Source organism: Cyprinodon tularosa, unplaced genomic scaffold, assembly GCF_016077235.1.
Source record: "Cyprinodon tularosa strain WSP-4 unplaced genomic scaffold, ASM1607723v1 ctg522, whole genome shotgun sequence".
Classification (NCBI taxonomy): Eukaryota; Metazoa; Chordata; class Actinopteri; order Cyprinodontiformes; family Cyprinodontidae; genus Cyprinodon; species Cyprinodon tularosa.
This window is the reverse complement of record NW_024039255.1, coordinates 967,589-984,723: the sequence shown is the minus strand read 5'-3', so window position 1 is coordinate 984,723 and position 17,135 is coordinate 967,589. Positions and strand designations below refer to the sequence as shown.

At 37.0% G+C, this 17,135-nt stretch overlaps 1 protein-coding gene across 8 annotated transcripts in view; it reads left to right on the top strand.

The window, feature by feature from the left end:
* The window catches only part of dlg3 (discs, large homolog 3 (Drosophila)), a 155,767-nt gene that overhangs the window by 116,135 nt on the left and 22,497 nt on the right, over positions 1-17,135 (top strand). For all 8 annotated transcript variants that reach the window (XM_038303988.1, XM_038303987.1, XM_038303992.1 and 5 more), the window contains 2 exons: positions 4,822-4,978; positions 7,551-7,653. In XM_038303988.1, coding sequence (XP_038159916.1) covers positions 4,822-4,978; positions 7,551-7,653 — 260 coding nt within the window. The remainder of the gene's footprint in view (positions 1-4,821; positions 4,979-7,550; positions 7,654-17,135) is intronic.

Below are 17,135 nucleotides of genomic sequence, written 5' to 3'. Positions count from 1 at the left end.
ACTGTTAAGATAAATCTGAGAGTCTGGATCGTTTCCCCGGCTGCCGTTCAACAGGAAAAACTGTCTTAACTGCGAGTCTGAGCGCAGCCATTAGGGAATGAGATGTAATTGTTCCTGTAGACCGCAGGCTGGGAAGACCTCTAATGGGAGACATGCTGTCTTTTCTGTTTAGAGGAAATTGTGTGTGTTTTTGTGCACAGCGGTGAATGTTAATATGTTATCATCTATTGGAAGTGTCTATGTGTGTGTGAGAGAGATCTTAGATTTCCTAGAGTGTGCATCAGTGTGTGTGTAAAGCATGATTTTTGCTGCACTGAAGCATTGGTTTGGACGCCCCAGCATCTTAAAGCTGAAGCAGCCTGCTGGAGGATGAGTCATAGAGGCTAAAGGAGAGCTTTGGGTAGTGGCTTACTGTCGTGCACTGATTTTACTGCATGTTTGAGTGCATACGCATGTGTACATTTTCATGCATAAGCAGAGGGTGCTGGTTATCAGTAGATAACAGCTCTTTGCACCTATTCGTTTTACTGATTTGTAGGGAACAATGTAACTCTTCAAAAAAAAACTGTAAATTGCTAAAAAGTTAAACCTTGTGAGATAGAAAGGAGTACTTTGAAACAACTTTTTTAGTTCTTGCATAGTCAGCTCAAAGTAACACTTCCTTCGGCCAGGAGAATACTGTGTAAAGGCATTTTGATAACAGATGCTTTCAGCAAATCGTGACGTTTTAGATTTAATTTGTTTTTTAGTTCATGTATTTATTTTGACCTGTTGATTTTAAACTGTTTGAATTTTTTTTAAAGGCACTTTTAAGATGATATGAAAAGCTAACAAAAGCATATCCTTCTCCCATTTGTGATTTACATTAGTTTTCAGTTATTTCAAGCAAAAGTAAAGGCAGTTTGCCTTTAAAACTACAAATACTAAATTAGTCTTATGTTACAGATTTTTGCAGGTGTAACCTTTACACACATAATGAATGACTGCTTGTATCTGACTGTTTGGTACGAGTATCTATCTGAACATATTTCATGTATTTATTTTGGCTTTTCAACTTTTCACATAGAATGTACAGATGTTCATATTAAAAAATAAATAACTCAGATTCTCTGAAACATTTCTACCTCCTTAGTCTCCCTGTAAGTCTTCCCTAAAGAAGCTAGATATTAAACCTTAAGATTTCCTAAGGGCTCCCAGCATTTCCAAAGCCTCTTCCATAGCAGAGGCTGAAAGCTTGAAGATAGAAGAAAGCAACCTAGTTGCTTGTTTGTTTCTTTCCTTTCAATCACTCTCTATGTTGCCCTTCTGCAGTCTGGTTGATCTGGACAGATTTCTCACCAGGTTTTTGAAAAAATAATTTTCTTTTCCTCTGTTTTCTCTGATTTTATTTAAACTGCAAACATCAAGTAAAACTGGATTTTCTTGCATAAAACCAGGGAGAATGGATAGAAAAAAAAATCATAGACATAAATGATCTAGGTCATTCAAAAGTCTATACCAGACTTAAAACATTTATAAATCACCACGTTGTCCGACGACAGTGTCTAACTCCACTTGTGCCACTTCTCCTGTTAATCTGGTAAAGCCCTCTTTAGATTTTAAAATGGGAAAATGTTCTTTTTATTTTATTTTATTATTTAAAAAGTCAATGTATAACATGGATGCATAAACACCTCATGTTATTTCAGTGTTAAATTCTGTTTAAAGTAATGGATTATGATTAAAAACGTCTCCAGACCTTCACTGGTTGTTGATTTTCTTTGCTCTCGGACCCCGCTGATTTTTAATTAGTTACCCCTGGTCTATTCTTTAGGGAAACCAGTAACAAATTAAAGTTCAGGATTAAATAAGTAGCATAAACGTATGAGTCTTCTTCACATAGTAACAACATCCACATAAAGAAGTGTTGTTCTCAGTGCAACCTGGTAGACCTCTGGTATGGGCTGATCGCTAGTCAGATAAAGATGTTTTGTTTTTGTTTTACTTTCCAGCTGACCATTGATTAGTCAGCGTTGATGACTTTTAAATTTGAACCATTCAGATCAACAGTTCAGACCTTATGTTTTCTATTTCCTTCAGCCAAAGCAACATGTCTGCCAAGCTTTAGCTGCTGCAGAGGAAACAATCCCTTTCCTCAGAAGCTGAGGGCCTACTGATACAGATCAACACCAATTAAGATGTTGGGAGCTCCATGTGTAAAGTGCAGACTAATCTCTTTGGCAAAGCTGGTTCTGCTTTTGATCTGCGAGACAGACCAAGAACTTGGCTACTGCACTCATAAAAAGTCAGATGATGTTTTCATTTAATGATTGTCTATTTTTAGAGAATAATGATCGGAGCTTGAACCGTTGCTTGTAATGTGTTTTAGGGGTTAAAGCAACAAATACAGTAATTCGTTTAATCTCCTTTCTCTTTATACATTCAGATACAGTAGAGAAATTATCAAACATGTACTGAAGAGCAGTTTTAATCATGTAATAAAGAAGCACCAGACTGGTTCTCTGACTGTTTTACTGAACCAATGGGAGATTAGCTCTGGAACCAGTTTATAGTGTGTTAAAAAAACATTTTCCCTTTCACAAGCTGCCGCCTTTTCAAGTTTTTTTTTCTTTCCCTGAATTGACATTTAGCATTTTACCAACAATCTGACATCGACAGCAGACATGAATGTTTGACTTCTGATGACTCATATTTATGCAAGCAGTGATGCCAAGCGGAGGGATACACCTCCAGCACACTGCTGGATAAATCTACATGATAATCTTCAGCAGTCAAACATTTTCCTGAATCTCCAGGCCTGTACCTGATTAGCTATGTTTCCTGTTAACTTGGTTTTCTGATTGGTTTACATACTAGCGGAATATATTTGTTGGAATGTTTTAAGCCTTGTTTCTTACATACAGTAGGTCATTATTACTGGTTTGATGTTGAGTTGGTGTGTTTGTAGTTTATCAATATTACAGAAAATGCTGTCGTCTGTTTAAGCCTAACTTGGAACCTATGAAATGTTTGAGGTGATCCAGAGTGTGATGCAGATTTAGGGCTTTTTTAAGGGTCCCTAAACATCAGAATGAGAAATGTACTGCTTGGCTGAGGGTCTGTGTTTTTTGAGTGCTTTTTGGTAATGATAGTTTTCAGAGTCCTTGGCAGGTTTTAATGAGGGGTTTCAGATGTAATTTATTTATTTTAAAAACATTGCAAAATTACAGTTTTTAACAACTTTTCAAAGTGGTTTCTTCATCACGTTAATGAATGCAGTCCTAAAAACGGCTGCTGAAACCAAACATTTACGCTAGCTGTTCAAAAAGTTATGTTGATCTCATCATTTCTGCTCAAATGTAACTTAAAGGTCAGTTAGGATTATTCAAACTCACGGGTTAGACAGTTACTGAAGGTGTGATACTACATTTTTATGTATGTGTGTATATATAAAAACAACATTAAACAAATTAAGGTGTTGCACTTTAAATCTTCAGTCGTAGGATCAGTTTTTTTTATCTGCTGTATCCGGTTTCTGCTGAACTCCGGGGGCTTTTTGGTTCTGCATCTTATTTATTATATATCAAACAATAAACTGCTAACTGGTTTGATGTTGTGTGAATTTGTGAGCTAGCACCACCCTGGACCGCTGGTAAATTTGGTCTAGAACCTCCCCTCTACCAAAACTAGGCCTCTAAGTTAAAGAACAGAAGAAGATTTCAAGAGATGTTTTGTACCTTATTGAAATTTAGGAATCAGGATACATTTCAAAATGTTTGTTATGATTCAGTTTTAGTTTGGTCATATCACACAGAGCATGTTTTTTTTAAATAAATTTGGGGGTTTTCCTCTATCTGTAAAGTGTAATCAGTTTTTTTCTATATTGCTTTTAGAGTAATGGTTTCTTCTCTGATTGGTCTGTTCAGGACTTGTTTAACGGTGGATAATCACCCATTCTCACTCTCTTCTGCCAGCATCTGAGAAAAGCTCATTTGCTTTTGTTCTGGAGTTGGTTTACAGAATTCAGAACAAAACTTGTTTAGAAGCAACCTTCAGTCAACAGGATTACCTAGATATGGAAGGTTCACACCTGTCTGTAATTTTTGCAGATGTCACAATTGACCATGACGATGGAGCAGTGACAACAGCAACCTGTGTTGCTTGAAGATAAATTAGTTTAATTTAAATGTTGTCTAAAGCCTTTAGAGTCACAATATTCTCACTTTCCCAAGCTTACCAAAGCTATATGGTCTTAGTGCTTACAATCTTCCGGATTTGAAGAAATGTATAAAACTAATAAAAAATAAATAAAAAAACAGCTCTCTTGCCAAGTGACTTGAAACAGGAAAGTTGTTTTGGGTTTTTTTTTTTTTTTTTTTGATATCAGTCAGCTATAAGAAAATGTCTGTTTTCAGCTGTTGTAATATCTTTCGAAACAGATATCTGTTTTTAAGTTTTACTTTTCTCTTGTAAATTAGTTGTTTATTATGTTTGAAGTAAAAAGGATCAAGTTTTGACCTTTGACCTTTGAACAGCCAAACTTCTGCATGCCTCTGTAGCAGGACAACTGCATGGGTGTTTCAGAGTTCAATACAGCCCTCCACATGAATCATTTCAATGTTCTGTTTAAAGTATTTTAAATATAAATAAAGTATCCAGAATGAGAGATCTTCTGTTCTGCTGCTTGCAGATCATGTAAAAGGTGTACTTAACATTTTGGTACCCAACACAGACAAAGCAACAATGGAAACACCCTGCATAAATCGATCTCTTGTGGTATTCTCTCTGTGTTTACTCTCTGTCCTGCCCTTCACCCTCACACCGTCTCTTTCTCCTTGGCAGGGAGCCGAGGAAGGTAGTGTTGCACAAGGGCTCCACCGGATTGGGCTTCAACATCGTCGGCGGGGAGGATGGAGAGGGGATTTTTGTCTCCTTCATCTTGGCTGGAGGGCCAGCTGACCTGAGTGGCGAGCTGCGGCGGGGGGACCGGATCCTATCGGTGCGTCTTTTAACTTCAGGCTTCCTGTCTGCCCTCATCCACAACTCTAACTAGGTGGAGGGATTGAGATTTTCAGCGAGCTCCTGCTGTCAGAATAATGATGGCAGAATTAAAGGTGGCCTGGTGTTCAGAAAGCCTGCAAACACCTGCCCACGCAGATATGTCCTTGAGCAAGACATTAACTCCATAACAACTCTGAGAGCCAAGCTGCTGTCTGCACAAAATCCAGTGATGTTTAAAAATATACCTTCGTTAATTTCCGTTCTGCTGGCTGTTTAACAATAAATGATGTATAAGTATTTAAAAATGTACTTACCTACATTAGAATATCTACGGAAAATGAAAGTAAGAACTATTGAAATGTATAATTCAAACTATTACTCTCTCTTCAACATTTTTTTTTACATTTAACATAAAAAATCAACACAAAGTACTGAATAATGTAAGGAAAATGTGTGACAGCACTTTTAATTAGCTGCATTTAGACTAGGGATGCACCGATCCGATATTTTTATCGGTATCGGTCCAGATATAAATTAAAAAAACTAGATCGGTATTGGTGACAATTGACTCGATTTAGCGGCTGATCTATTCATTCTAACTCTATGCTATGTTACATCTTAAAACTATAACACCACCAACTTGACCAAGCAGGAGAATCTCTTGGTTTATTCAGATGCTTTTATAATGGATGTTTAAATTCCATTTGCACCAAGGGCGTAGGTTTGATTTGAACTTTGGTAGGGACACTATTGGTCTGGTGTCATTGGTGCTATGCAATATGCGTGCCCTTTTTTATGCTCGATGTGAGCATCCATACTGATAAGAGGAATTCATTGTTAAAAGAGAAAAGCAACATTTTGCTCCATTAATAAAAATGTTATAAGCTCTACACTCATTAGATGCTGTTTATCAATGTTTGAAGCATCACCGGCTCTGATGAATGTGGAATTAGGACTGTTTTCCACTTTGAAAACGGTTTCATTTGAACGACTAAGAGAGAAGCTAAATACAGTATTTTCATTTGAAGATATAGAATTATGCAGAGTTAAACCCCACTCTAATATTTGTACCTACTTTTCTCTCTCTGTATCAAGCAAAATAATACATTCATTAAAATATTAACTTCACTATAAAAGTTGAACATCTGGGCTGTAGTTACTCTGTGTAGCCAATTTCATGTATTTCCTCTGGGGCTGAAAAAAATGAATTATATTAATTGATTATTTCAATAATCGTCAACTAATTTAGTACGTGATTCATCATTAACTGGAGTATAGAGACTTTAAAACATACAGTAATATAAATGTAAATTGTGCCTTTCCCCGACAGAGCAACCCACTTAGATCAGTTATTATATAAAAATTGTAAAAATAAAAACAAAAAAATGAAAACAGCAACTAAATATCGGTAAAAAGGAAACCCTCACATTTTCTTTTTTAGTTGGCTGTGGCTAAGAATCAGAAATGTTGATGGCTCACAGCCTTTATTTGCCCATTTTTCCAGCAGTCTTCAGAACTCCTGGCTGACTCAGAATATTTCGTTTTATAAAAGAAAAAAAAAAAAAGGTTTTTGTTTTTTAGTGTACATGATATTCATTTTTTTTTTTTATTGGGACTAGTTTTGTAGCCTAATATTAATTGTAGTAACCGCTGCATTCTAGTGTGAATAAATTTTCAATGTTGTGCTCCAAGCACACGCGGACTAGAAAACAGCCAATCAGAGAGAGAGAAGGCGGAACCTAAGGCAGAACAACCAATGAGAGTGGAGTTAAACAGCGCAGCACAGTTCCATGCGCTGCTACATGAAAGGGACAGGAGAGACCAGGCAGAGGAGCTGTGAGAGAAAAAGAAGCCACTGCTACAACAACTACTGCTGTAAATTATAAACATGTTGCTCACATTCAATTATTTGTAGGGACAATTAGGTCGGTTCAGAATTTTGGTAGGGACATGTCCCTATGGTCCCTATGCAAACCTACGCCCATGATTTGCACTAAACATCGTAAAGAGCTGATGGCTGTTTTATTTGGACTGTCTAGAAATCAATACGTGGAAGCTGTTTTAATTTCTCAATTTTAGCTCCTTCATAATGTATTTTGTTGTATTGAATTTTTAGATTTCAATTTGCACTGAATGAACCTGTGACACTTTTTTTTTACATGTTGACCAAGTCAGAGAACTTTTGGTTTAAGATTTTGTGTACAGTTGTTAAATAAATATTAAATATTTGGGTTGATTCCTATTTTTTTGTAAGAAAAGGGAAGTCAAATCATATGCATATAAGAATGATCCCAGTTTTTTTTTTTTACACAATAAAAGCATTTTTTAGGTAATAAATCAGTGCTGTTTTTGGTATCGGATCCGTATCGCCAACATTAGACTTCAAATATCGGTACCGTATAGGAGGTGAAAAAAGTGGATCGATGCATCCCTAATTTAGACTGGATATTATTTAGTAGTATCAAAATGAAAAGGTATGAATATAGATGTATGTCGCATAAAGTATTGAAAAAAATAAAAAGACGCATATAAATAATATTTGTTCATAAAGAGTTCTACTTTTCCTGCAGGTGAATGGAGTGAACCTTAGGAACGCCACTCATGAACAAGCAGCAGCAGCCCTGAAGAGAGCGGGACAGACTGTCACCATCATTGCTCAGTACAGGCCTGAAGGTAGGCAGTTGATCTCTTCCTGTATGTAGTGATATATTGTACAATTAATTTATCTCTGTTCTATACTTTTGAATTAACCCTATTGGTAAAAATGGCAGTAAAAGATTATTTTAATAGCTGTTAGGTTTTTGAAACGAGTCGTAGGGTTGGACAGGTTTCCAGCCCCAGTGATCTTTCCTTGAGTCCTCATTAAGTGCTTATTTTAATTTCACTTGTAAAACAATTTCCACAGTGCGGATTGTCATCATATTAGTCCCATTAGAGCCGGAAATTGTCTATTAAATTTAGAGCTAATTTAAAGTTCATTTTTTTCGGAGGCCTACAGAGATTGGCCTCAATTTAAAAAAAATCAATTACAGTTTTCTGTTTTAACAGCAAAAATTTGCTTATAAAAAAGCATCTCATTATTCCACCGTGTATAGTAAAGGCAACCGCTCACTTATTGTTGTGAAAGAATATGGTATTACTTTGAACAGCTATGTGCATATGTTTCAATTCGTCTGAGGTTCACCACTCTGATCTCTTAACAAAACTGCTGTTTGTAAAGCAGGAGGAGCTGGTCTGACTCTAAGGATAACACAAACAAAATCAATAATTATGTAACTCTTTACTGTTAAACATGCTAGATATATGTCAGTGGATCCACCACCACTACTGGCTAGGCTTTATAGCACTGCTCACACATGTTGACCTGCATCCACTGCTTTCTCAGGATCCAGGGGCAACTGTAGGCGTAGGTGTCAAATACCACTTTAGTAGGACTTCTCTGGGACGGAAATGTTAGCACGTTGGCCCTTGTAAACTAAACATATCACCTTTCAAAATGTCTGAACGGACGCGGTGGTATTAACAGATAAGCACATGCAGCAGTAAATGTAGCTGGGCTTATGGTCAGCAGGTCAGAGCTGCCTTGAAATTTTAAATGTTAAATACTGTTTTACCTAAAATAAAGCAACATAAGTGTTTATTTTCTTTTTGTGATAAACACAGAAACATAAAACTATATTTTAAAGAATAAGATGATTAAAAAAAAATTCTAGTTCAACACAATGAAATATTTATTCACCTTTTATTGCTCATTTATATAGTTTTCAATTTGGCTGGCATCGTCCTGACCACGTTACACTCTAACCATTTGCTGAAATGCTAGTTACTGTTGCTTAAATCCAGATTAGCATGTTTACGGTTTGAGAAACAATCAGGCAAAACTCACCAATGGCTTTGTGCACGTAAGTCTTGCCCAACTACCTCTACCCTTTGTTTACTCATAAACATATGGTGAGTTTACAAAAGACACAACAGAGTGTCGTTTGTCCTCACGCAGATGTTTTGTCCTCAAGATCAGATGTTTAGAGTAGCCTGAGGAAAATGAGGCGATGATATGAGAGCACAGAGGTGGGATGAAATGTTTGTGTGTGAGATATGGTTGCAGATCATTTTAAAAAGTCTGAATGGGATTAATCTGCTGCTTGATGAGGGAAATTACCCACACTGCATGCTGCGATGGGGGCTTTTTAACCGTCGCTGCTTCTGCTGGAGATGCTGCAAGAGGAAAATTGTTGTGACAGTTAAAAGCAGACACAGGTTCTATAGCTGTCCTTGCTGCTTAAAAACAGAGCGTGATTGCTGCTGAGGTCACACAGTGATTATCCAATAGGCCAGAAAAAATATGAAGATAAAAACTCTCAATAATAGAGTTCAAAGAAGCAGGACACTGAAGCTGAAGTATTACTCCGTCAGTTCTGCAGTTTTAATGTTTCATCAGCAACACTGTGCCTCGGTCAAGACTCCAGCACCTCAAACCAGCATTTGTGTGTTTAGCAGCAGAGCATGAGAGACCAGAGTTCTGTTGTAATGAAAGCAGAATTCACATAACTCCTTCTCATATCTCTTCAAAGGCCTAAAGTATGGTTGACATTTTATGCGCTTTATCCTTTTACTGCCACCATAAGTGGAAAAGCAGTTTTGTTTTTTTATCACATGGACCTGGCTTTTTTCTTTTAATAAATTCCATTTATAATTAATTTATAACCACTTAGGTTTGTATTATTCTTGATTATCCCAACAAAATCTGTAATAAATTTCCAGGCAATGTATATTGTCCTAAAAATGGAGGTCAAATATTTTGATTGCATTTTAGATTTTTACTGTAGGGGAGCTGGGTTAGAATCCTGGTTGCTTTAGAAAAGGCATCCAACATAAAAAAAAAATAAATAAAAAAAATAATTACCAAGTCTGTGAGCATGTCAAAGGGTTCCTAGGAGTTCTTTAAACTCTTGAACGTTTGTGAATTAGATAAAATAATAATTTTAAGTACCTAGAAAGTTTTTGAAAACAGCCCTAAAGATGTCTATCTTGATGTCTTTGGTTGTTTTACCTGTTATGTTTGTCTTTACTCCTGCATTCTAGTGTTTCTACTTGATTGGTGGATTGCCTGTCACTTGAGTCTGCGTCATTAAGTTGTTGCATAATGCAATGCACTGAAAATACAAATTCTGAGTGCATGGCTTTTCAAATAAAGCTATTCGTCAAAGGAACGAGAAAAAGAAAAGTCTACCAGGGGTAAAACCTGCAGCAAATCAATGCTGCAAGTCAGAAGCATGGATGAAGCTGCGTTGTCCATCTAAACCAGCTCATAACAAAAATCAGCTTTTATAGTGGAAAGCTATGGGTCATATCTTTGTTTCACTATATACCATCTGCATCCAAGTCGCTAATATGATGAAAAAAGTCCTGCTTTATGATGGTGGCTCCTTGGGTTTTGGCTTTCATTAGCAGCTTATGTTGTCTCAGACATGATTAGCTTACCCTTAACATACCATGGTGTGTGCAAGTGACGGGTTGAACAGGACCAACATTACGCTGGGATGTTGAATAGTTAATCAACCTAGCAACTTAACCTCTTAAGTTAAATTGACTCTTCCGCTATGAAAAACAACAGCGGTATCAAAACTACAGTTTTTGTTCTTTATCACCTTGCAGTTTGTTTTCGGTAAAGGTGTTGAATTCTATTTTAAATCAGGTTTGCAGTTCATTTCTCATAACAGTAGATGCTGACAAAGCTACTATAGCTTACTGCAGTGTTAGGCTTAGAATGAAAAGATTTATAAATAGAGGTTTAGCTTGTGGTTACTAATAGTTTAAATCTTAGCCCTACATTTAAAATTGTAAATTTTTCAGTATCCTAATTGCATTGTAACTTAGTTCACCTTTCCCTAAGATCTATATGCTGAACTATTAATCAGTTTGAGCATTTGTGGATGCTAAATATTTACAGATGTCTAGCATCAGTGAAACCAACTGGGATCATCTTCTGAACTTGCTGGTGAAGATTCCTATTCATCCAGGTCATATTAATTCCGAAAAAGTTAAAAACAATCTACTGGAGTTTGTTTCCAAGTTTAAAGACGTTTCGCTTCCCATCCGAAGAGCTTTCTGCTGTGGACTGCAAAACCATTGAGATGCCAGGATGATGAAGTTCTTACCTGTTTACTGGCACTTTGGTCAGATTTCTTTCAATACATTTTAATCAAAATGAGGCCCAGATACAAAAACACTTTACAAAAGCAAGAAGCTTTAAAAATACACGAAAGTGTTTTAAAAAATCTTTTAGAGTCCATTCTTTCATACAGAATGGGACAGAATGCATCAGGGCTATATGCTTGGCTTTTTTACCATGAGCACAAGTGCTCCTAAATGAAAATATTTAAAAGCGCACTGTAAAGTTTTTTGAATAGCACCATTAAAAAAAAAAAAAAAAGAAAAGATAAGAATTCTGGTAATAATTCCTGTTTGATGAGTCTGTCTTTTTTCCAATGGGGGTTTCCAATCACAAATGCCAAAATACCTGCCTGAATCTGCCCTCTGCAATATGTACAGAACATAAGGCTGTCCTCAAACTCAAGCCAAGGGAAGAGTTGGATCCAGTCCTATAAACCTTATTAGCAGTATCGCTGAAAATCATCAAAACAAAAAATACTGAAGGCATGTCCTGTTTGCTGACATCGCCCATTAAAAATGAAAACAAATAATCCTTATCTTGATCAAAAAGAATAATTTATGCAGGTTTTACCTTAACCTTTCTCATATGAAGTATTGCACTGGATCAGTCATAATGGTGCCATATTAATTTGGATTTCCTACCATTTCTGTTTTCCTAAAATAGATAATATACACATCAGAATAAATGATGTAAAAATTGATCATATTTAGACTTCACAGGTTTGTGCCTCCTGCTGTCAGAGTTGCTAGGCAACCAAATTTACGGTGTGTCACTAAGATATTTTATGATGAATATTATTTATTAATTTATTAATATTATATTTATGAAGATATTTAAAGTACACAATTTACATGTGTACTTTATAAAACTTTTCTAGTGTTCCTGAACTGAAACTGAATTAATTTGAATTTTTCAAATTCAACACAAATGCAGTTACCTGAGGAACATAGTGGATGAGGTTGTGTATGAATTAAAGGCAGGGGATCTTTTTTTGTGAAACAGGTTCAAGGAAAAAAATATTATATTAAATATTTTATGTACATCCCGCTTGTTAATTCAGGGGGAAGAGTGAAAGTTTTGCTCAAAAGGATGTGATGTAGATTTTTTCAGCTTCATCTTCCATCATACCAACTTTCTTTTGTGTTTTATGGTTGTACGCTGTAGCTGGTATTTCCAATGTTGCTAGCTGAAGCATCAGCTGACCTTGTGACATCACCACTTGGAGTACTGCAACATGGCGGGGGCCTTGCCAAAAAATTATAAAACAGCGCTACAGTCTTTTTACATTTATATTTTTCACATTTGTAGTATAACTGATAATAGTATGTTATGTCCTCGAATGTCCTCTCTAATCACTATATAGGGCACTATATAGTGGTTACGCCATTTTAAATGAGCATCTGAATCTAGTGCAGGGGTAACCAATTAAAAATCAATGGGGTCCAAATAAACAAAATCAAAAACCACTAAAGGTCCGAAGACAGTTTTTATTATAATCTGTTACTTGAAACAAAATTTAACACTGAAATAAAATGAAGTGTTAATGCCTCCATTGACTTTTTAAATAAAAATATATATTTTTTAAAAGACTAGAACATTTTTCCATTTTAAAATCTAAAGTGTTTTTTAGAGAACAATCTTCCAGTTTGGTATATAGACAATTTAGAGAAGTGGGCTTTAGGCTGCCCTGCAAACTTTTAAACCTGGGTTTGATAGGCAACAAATTCTCAAACACATATCAAGGTACTCATTTGTGACCCTTGATCGACATTTATTTTTAATTATGGTCATGGTGGAGAATCCTGCTTCACAGCAGTAGGTTTAGCCAAACATACTCAAAATGTGCAGGGTCATCTTTGAGCACGCCATTTCACTTATGTTTCACCAGTTCGCCGCGCTTCGTCCAGCAGTCTACACTCTCTCTTCTATCTTTTTCTCATCACCTTCTCCTTCTTTCCCATCGACCGGCTTGCCACAGGTTTGTCTGCTGTGTCTAAAAGTAGCTAGCAGGATCAACCCAGACTGACAGCTCATTGGCTAATTTTTATCACGTGTAGCCTGGTCCGGGCGCCACAGGGCTTTACCATATTAACAAGAGAAGCGGCGCCAGTGGAGTCAGACACTGCCATTAGAGAACATGCAGTAATTTATAAATGTTTTAAATCAGGTTGGGTCCGGATTAGCCAGCAGGTCGGTCCAGATCTGGACCCTTGTCCACTAATCAGTGACCTCTGATCTAGTGGATGAAAACGTAGTGGACTTGAAATTTCCCACAATGCACCTGAAAAGTAGTGATCTTCCATGGTCACTAGACATGCAGATATATCCCAGAATGCTTTGCAAGGAGAGCTCTCCTTGTAAAGTATTATGGGATTTGATGTCACAGCGGCCCGCTCTGACCATAGGTTGTTGCTACCCGACAGCGGAGGTTAATAACAAAGCTGGTGAACAGGGAGCGAGAAGAAGTGATCATCTGTCCGAATATAAAGTTCACTATATAGTCTCCACTCTATATAGTGATTGAGGGATCTAGAGGTTAGAGCAAAAAACACATGACATAGAGATGCGTTGTTGGCTCCAGATGCCCCATCTCTGGCATACGCTTAGTTTTTATCTAACCTAAATGAATTCTGATTCACAATATAAAGCACAGCCAATGTTTTCAATTACATTAAACACATTTTTCTTTACTACTAAAGTAACTTATTTTAAATTAATATTGACTAATATGGTTTTAGCTATAAAGGCTTCTTCTCTCAACATCCCAGAAACTTCAGTCATGTTTGGCCGTTTCAACATCTAAGAAATAACGTTATAATGAAAGCTGATGTTCTTTTTTAAAGGTTAAAATAAACTCATTGTGGGAAAGTTCCATGTTCCGCATGTGCATGCAAGCGTATTAGAACAATGTATGCCGATCTGACAGCATATGCTGTTCTGACAGAACATGTGTTATACTTCACCGGAGTCTTCTTTGATGTGCGCTCAGCTCAAGTATGGATCAAGGGTGCCAAAGAACGATCTGGATGACTGGGACACGCTAAGCACTGGAACCCTCAGCTGGAATTTAACTTTCAAGGCCAAGAGGGTGGCTATTGGGACTGGGCCTTGGAAATGAGCCATTTTGCTAAACTTTTGTTTAAAAGTTGAATCAAAGCTTCCTCTCAGGACTGTTCGACATGTCCATGCATGATAATGTAGAGTATTAATATCTGTATGAATGTAGACTGTATGGTCCATCCACTTTTTAATTGAATCTGATTCTGCAACCTCTACAGTATGCAACTTACTTCTTTATTTCATTTGCATTGTATTTAAATTATTTATTAGTAACATTCAGCTTTAGAAGTAGGAAAATGCTGCCATTTCTGGTTCTTTAAATTAAGAGAATTGGTCCTAAAAAGTCCTGTTCCTCAATTTTAAACGTCCAAACTGTTAATTAAATGTTTTCATCATATGGTTCCTCCAGTGTTCAGCCACCTTTCACTTCCTCTTTGAGCTACTTGTTTAGTGACTCATGTCAAATCTGTTGGGAATTGTTAGGTGGTACAAACTGCTTTTTCTGTGGGACGGGGATTGATGTGTAGATCAGCTTACCTGTAAAAATAAAACTCAACGGCTCTGTTTTGTATTTATTTTAAACTTGTTATATCTGTTTTCATGTAAGTAAAAGCCAAACCATGGATGGGATGGACTTTCCCATTATCTTCACATAATCAATTGAAGTCGTGCAGATTGTGTAAAAAAAAAAAAAAAAAACTGTATTGTCCTAACTTAAAAGTATTGGACTGTGGTATTGTTAGAGGCACTAAAAAGGACGAAGAATTTATGCAAATATAACATGCAACTCATCCTTCCCTATTTTAAATTTTATGAAAAATTCAGTTTCAGTGATAAAAAAAATCTGTTTTTAGTGATATGTTCAAGGTTGCCCCCAATCAAAATCTGCCCTATCCCAGACAATTTCTTTGTGCTGATTGCTTAAACTTTAAGCAAAATTTCCACAGCCTTTTTTTTTCTTTTATAGACAGTAGGTTAAAAATATTAACGTATCTTTATTAGGGTAACCAGACGTCCTTTTTTTTCCGGAGATGTCCTAGTTTTCATACCTAAAAGAATGTCCCGGGGGAATTTCAAAATCGTCCGGGATTTTGGTCGACTATAGTGCAGCAGAACCGAGCCGTTAGCACCACGCTGAAGTTGGTTTGAAGTTGGATATTAGATATTCAAGCTCCGCGGAGTCAGCGGGATCTAGCTTACGGTTGATCTGAATGAGGGGCTCCGATGTCGGCCAACGTCTCTCAGCTGCTCCCTCCTCCCACACACGGTGGTGCAGTTAGGGACCGTCAACAAAAATCAATAAATTCCACATCTTATGACCAGCTAAGACATAACTAATATAAAGTCATGCCAATAGATAACATATGTAAGGCACGCTTGCTTTTATGCAATTTTAAGCAATTTTCAATTTTTAAGATATTTTCAATGACGAAAGTTGGGACTTTTCTTCAATAGCTTCCAGGTCATGTGACCCACTGACTCAAATTCTTTCTGAAATTGTTTTACTACATTAGCCTGATAAGGCCAGGGGCGGAGCTAGATGGGGGGCCAGGGGTGGCCATGGCCACCCTTAGCCAATCATTGGCCACCCCTGTGGCCAACCCTACCATAGTTTTCCCTCTAATACAGATGGTGGAAAGAGTAATACTCTCAAGTAGAATATTTTAAATATTTTTGTTTTTCATATATTAACAATTACTTGACAACAAAAACACTGTGGTTAATTATGCACATCAATGTACTGACATTAAGGATAAGTGCAGAATTCATGCTCTTTTCAGAACTAGATTTTGTGTTATATGAGGTAAAGAGAAAATGATGTGTCTCTGCACGTCATCTAAGAGTCTCCAGTAAAATTATTGATAAACAAGTATTTTAATAAAACATATGAAATAATCAATTTATGTAGATATTAGTACTTTTAAATATCAATTTTATGCAGAATTACTATTGATAAAAGTAGGTAAGTAATGACAATGGAAAAAATGTTTGCCCCAGAACTCAAACCTCAAAGAAATGTATCCACTATACCTTTTATCTAGAAAGCACAGAAGTCTCAATATTTATGCGTCTATTTATCATCAAAGGTTGAAGGAAAGTATAGTTTGTCTTTATTAAAAAAATATGGATATTGTTCCTATTAATTTTCCTGTTGTAGATTGACCCTGAGGTTCTGGTGTCTATGGACTTTCGGCCACCCCTCAGGGAACATTGGTTATTGCCTGGCCACCCTTATAAAAATGTTCTGGCTACGCCTCTGGATGAGAAACTCATTTATATTCCTTTTTTTTTTATTGCAAAAAAAATCTAATAATAGTAGCACTTCCCTCCCTTAACATAAAAAAATCCTCCTTTTCAGAAACCCGAATCTTGTCACCCTAATCTTTATATATAATGTATTTCCTGTACTGGGCAGAACGTGTGTGAAAGTCTTCCTGTCTCGTTGCATTGTGGGAAATGTAGGAGCTGCCGTTCCATGCTAGCAATTCGACCCATCTCCTAGTTCCTCTAGTTTTAGATCTCTTTACAGGTCAGTGTTTCCTGTAAGTTGGTTAACTTTATAAAAACGTGTTGCTTGGTGTGTTCGGTGGTCTCTGGTCGAACAGCCGGGTGCCCACGGTGCTTTTAAAGCCGCAAACAGGGGCGGTGTTTTCGGATAGGTCGGCTGACAGAATTCAGGTTCAGGGGCGGGCTCCTGGGTCAGCACTGCAGCAGAGTTGAGCTCCAAGGCGGGTAAAATAATACCTCCCGACCGCCCCTGTTCAAACTCCCAGCCCCGACGAGAAGTCGCCGCTTGTGGACACAAAGCCGGGCGGCTGCGGAGAGGGGGCTGTAAGCGGACTAAACTCCCACCCAGACCCCCGGAGGAAAGTTTGATTGCGCTGAGGGTGAAGGTGGAAAGGAGTAAACTTTTTTTTTT